Below are 4,860 nucleotides of genomic sequence, written 5' to 3'. Positions count from 1 at the left end.
GTTTTTTAGGGTTTTTTTTTTTTTTTTTTTTCTGTCTACTGAGATGCTTAAATATCTTTTCCCAGTGTATTAATACAGTGAATCACATTTGATTTTTGAATATGAATCAACCCTACCTTTTGGGCTAAGCCCACTTGGTCAGGATGTATTGTCCTTTTATGTATTATTGGATTCAATTTCCCAGTATGTTGTTAAGGAGTTTCTTAAAGTGTTAGTCTCTAGTATTTTTTTTCTGGTTGTATCTTTGCTTTAGTGTAATGTTGATGTGAAGTAATGAGTTGGGAAAAACTCTTTTTCAGATTTTTGGCAGTTTAGAAATTGGTATTATGCCTTCCTAAGTGTTGGCTGATCCATCAATGAAGCCATCTGGGCCTGGAAGATTTCTAACTGCAAATTCAATTTCTTTAAGCAGTATAGAGATTTTTAGGTTTCTTGTACTTTGGTAATGTATCTTACAGAGAATTTGCCTGTTTTGTCTCACTTGTCAAATATTAGCATAAAGTTTCTTCTAGTGCTGGCAAAATTTTCAAAATGTTTTGTGTTATGTACTTTTGATTAATTGACCCTATTATTATGAAATAACCACTTTTGTACCTAATATTTTTTTCTGAAGTTTGACTGACATTAAAATACTCAATTCAACAGTCTTTTGGATAGTTCTAACAGTATATTTTCCTCACTTTCTTTTTTACTTTGAACCTATTTGTAGCTTTATATTTAAAATGTCTTTTTTGAAGGCAACATATAATAGGATCTTCACTTTTTATTCAGTCTGTTTCTGCATTTTTATTGGGGTGTCAGACAATTTTTATTTAATATGATTAGCATTATGGTTATGTTTATAAGACTGTGATTTTGCAGTTTGTTTTCAATTTGTCTCATCAGTTATTTGTAGTGTTTTCTGCTGCCTGTTCTATTGAGTAGCTTTTCATCTATCACCTTTGTTAGCTTACTGGCTGTGACCAGGCCCTAGCAGAGAATATTATTTAATTTACTATTAAGAGGAGGCCCAGGAATCAGTATTTGTTTGAACAGACCCCTAGATCTGTGAATCACTGAAGTTAAACTTTGTGGTTGCTTTATTAGCTATGTGACTTTGTTTTTGTTTGTTTGTTTTGAGACAGGGTCTCAGTATGTAGTTGAGACTGATTTGGAACTCACTATGTAGCCCAGGCTAGTCTCAAACTCAGCGATCCTCCTGCCTCAGCCTCCCGAGTGCTGGGATTACAGGCGTGTGCCACCACGCCCGGCTAGCTATGTGACTTTGAACAAGTTGACCTCTCTTAATTTTCCCCTCTATGAATTGGGTATAGTAAAACCTAACTATCTACAGATTAAAATGTTTTAAATGCTTTGAACAGTGTTATGTTCACGATTCAATCCTCAGAAGGTGTAAAAAGACTCAGTTTATACTGTTTTTCTATTGTTTTGATTTTTTAAGTTGTATTTATATTAAATAGATAATATAAGCAAAATAATTTTCAAAAACTACTCAGAATGAAAATGGTTTATTCCTCACAACTACTGAAAACTCTTTAAAAATCTAGTTTAAGTTGTTATATTTTACATTTTCTTAAAAGTTACCGTGTTCTCTTTGTGATTTGATTTTTCTCAGTTATGTAAGGATTTTTCAGCTTGACTTAAGAACAGGAATATGGCTTATGAAATCAGTTTGATGCACCTGTCTTTGTATGCCTTCCCCACAGGTTTTGATTCCCATCATGGCCATCACTCAATTTCGGTTATTTAAAGTTTGTACCTGCCTAGCAGCAGTATTCTCATTTCTAAAGAGATTAATATGCAGGTAAATAAATTTTATTTCCTCATTGGTTTTAGGGTCTTTGAAAACTTCAAAAAGGCAAAAGAGATTTTTTTATACTAAATCCTTGTTTATAATATTCATTCATTAATAGTTTTTAAAAATGTTTTTTCTCTAGTTCCTGTTTAGAAAGTAGAAGTTCATTTGTTTTCCTTCTGTCACATGACATGCTAAATACTATAGAATTTCAGTAATAAACAAACTGGTTTTCATTATAACCTTTCCAGAGTTTTTATGTGTCATTTCACTACTGGAATATTTTAAGGTGGTCACATGAAATTAGGCATATATATCTGTGTATATGAATGTTATCTTTATTTTAAAAACTTCAAAAGAAGCCTTATAAAACAGATTCATTGTTTCTTAAGGGACATTCCAGAATACTTGGGACACCCAGAGCAGGTAATTTACACGGCTTGAGTGGGTTTTCTGTAGATTCCAGATCCTTCTGCTTTGTTAGATCACCGTGCCCTAGAGCTGTGACTTCTAACCTGTGTGCTGAGGTGCCTCAGGGCTTCTCATGACATTTTTAGGGCTGTCACAGATACTTTGAATTTCCCAGTGAAGCACAGTGACAGTCAACATCTGTTGAACATTGCAGACTCCTAACTCAAGATATTTCATGTTTTTAACACTAGATCCTGCAGTATTCCTTATCATGAATGCTTCTGAATGCTTGAGATAAGTTTTGGCTTACTTGTATTTTTATGACATTTTTTTGTAAAGTTAGGTTTTAGGTTATAATTAAAAGCAAATACTGTATCAAAATTAATGTAGAACAGAAAATGAGGATGGCAGTCTCCAGTCTGATTTCACAGCATGAGAAGTGAGGCATCCAACAGACACACATGGTAGTAGTAAGAAATTTTCCTTTTCATTCATAAAAGAAATATTATATTTTCTTTAAACTTATTGTATATATTTTTTTCAAGTGCTAGTAAGCTTACTTAATTTAAAGCATATGTAAGTATTAAGTGGTTTGGATCCAACTACTTAATCTGTGGAATTGTTAGGTATTTCTTTTGTCCTGGTTTACTGTGGAAAAAAAAATTTCTGACACACAAAGAATAAAGTATTATAAAAGAGGGAGTACATAGTAATCACTTGATTTAGAGGTTGCATCCAACTATTCTGTTCCCAGCCTGTTGTCCAGTGCATAGTTATATGGCCACCTTGCCACATGGGAAGGCTAGAAAATGTAATCCCTGGCTAAATGGCCATTTGATAGCTCTTGAAACTTTGACATTTGTCATTGAGTTTATTGCTAGAAGTAGACTGGTCTAGGATTAAAAAAAAAAAATCTAGGGTATTGCAGTAGGAACACCTGGATAAACTAGAGATGACCATTGGAAGAAAATTCAAGAAAGAAATGGAAAATATAAGTGGTTGACTGGCAATTACTTAAGAGGATAGGATTTGTAAAGTACAGAAAATGGTGAACTAAGTGTTGAAATCATCAGAAAATGAAGAGAAATGGCTAGAAGTTCACTGGATAAAGTAGGATAAAAATGAGTTCCAATTGCCAGAAAGACAAAGATGAAAAGAAACACTGTGTTAATAGTAGTAATGAACTGTAGAAGTTTACTTTTGCATCTGAATTTTCTAAAATTCTGGTCATTGTGGATTAGTTTTAGAATAAGAAATTTTACTTGAGGGCCGGGGATTTAGTTCAGTGGTTCCGCCACCTGCCTTGCAAGTACAAGGTCCTGAGTTTGATTCCCAGTACCCCCCGCCAAACTTTTTTTTACTTGATTTAAAAATATTAAAGACTTTCCCGTTGTCAGTATAAATTTTTGTTGTGTGTGTAAATAAGATTGATCAGTTAGGATCACCTTGTATATGTAAGGTGTCAAAAAGAACCTAGAGCATGTGTTATAAAATGCCAGTCTTATGTTAAAATTTTGTAACAAGACTAATGTTTCTCTCTCCTTTAAACAAATAAAATATAACTTCTAAACTTTTAGAAAACATAATTGTCTTTACCAGTTAGCTCTAAGTAGATGCTTTTTGGATTACATAAAGGGAAGGAGAATCATTTGCAATAGGCTACCATTTCTGAAATGTCTTACTCTGTAGCAGACACTGTCTAGGTACTTTACATTTCTTAAACCCTTACAGCCACCTTTCAAAATAAGGTTTGAATACTGGTGTTTTGTAGATGGGAATATTAAAGTTGAGAGGTTAGGTAATTCTGACCAGACTTGGAAGAATTAACATTGAATACCATGGTTGACATAGATTCTGTAATCCATGTTCTTAACAATTGAGTGTGGTACATCCTGATTAATGTAGTACTTTTCCTCCTAATCCATAAAAGTCAATTGCAGTTCAGTTCAACCCAGTGATTTTCAACCTTTTAAAAATAGCTTAACAGCTGGGTTTAGTAAGAAACAGTAAGTAAAGCAGGAGAAGCTGAGATACCAGAGCTCCCCGAAGAGTCCATAGCACTCCAAGGAATATGATTTGAAACTACTTTGCATTCTTGTTTCTGACTTTGTATTTCTCTTGAGTTCATCTGTAATTCTAAGCCTTAACTCAGGAAGCAGCTATACCTAAGACTTTAAAGATATTCACAGGATGTTGGATTCATGCCTTTTCATTATAGTGAAGCAGTTGTTAATTACTAGAATCAATAATGATTTGTAAACCTGTAAACACTGACCAAAAAGCTTTTTATTCATGCTTATTTTGATTGTTCTTGAAATAAATTATTTCATGTTTGTTTTAGATCTGGCAGAGGAAGGAAATTAAGTGGAGACCAAATTACATTGCCAACTACTGTTGATTATTCATCAGTTCCTAAGCAGGTAATTTTTTTTGTTTTGAAAAATTGAATATGTGTTTCAGAACAGTATTTTTCAAACTGGATTGCATATTATTAGTAACAAAATTAATTTGGTAGTCAGGACCTCTGTTGCTACATTTATATATTTCAGTTGTAAAATTTAGATTATCTTGACTCTGCTGATATTTTCTATTTTTCCCTGTGGTTCCAAGTGTTTGCTATTCTGTTTGGAGCATTTTTATATTTAAAAGTTTTA

At 33.0% G+C, this 4,860-nt stretch overlaps 1 protein-coding gene across 1 annotated transcript in view; it reads left to right on the top strand.

Annotated features, from left to right (window-relative positions):
- Positions 1-4,860, top strand: part of Ebag9 (estrogen receptor binding site associated antigen 9) — a 24,718-nt gene that overhangs the window by 8,435 nt on the left and 11,423 nt on the right. Inside the window, exons 2-3 of the mRNA XM_010619533.3 lie at positions 1,707-1,804; positions 4,548-4,626. Of these exons, the coding sequence (XP_010617835.1) occupies positions 1,722-1,804; positions 4,548-4,626 (162 nt within the window). The 5' untranslated portion in view covers positions 1,707-1,721. The remainder of the gene's footprint in view (positions 1-1,706; positions 1,805-4,547; positions 4,627-4,860) is intronic.

The sequence above is a fragment of the Fukomys damarensis genome, unplaced genomic scaffold, assembly GCF_012274545.1.
Source record: "Fukomys damarensis isolate Sample0158 unplaced genomic scaffold, DMR_v1.0_HiC HiC_scaffold_5, whole genome shotgun sequence".
NCBI lineage: Eukaryota > Metazoa > Chordata > Mammalia > Rodentia > Bathyergidae > Fukomys > Fukomys damarensis.
Note: the sequence above shows the minus strand (reverse complement) of the source record. Positions and strands in the feature narration are given on the sequence as shown.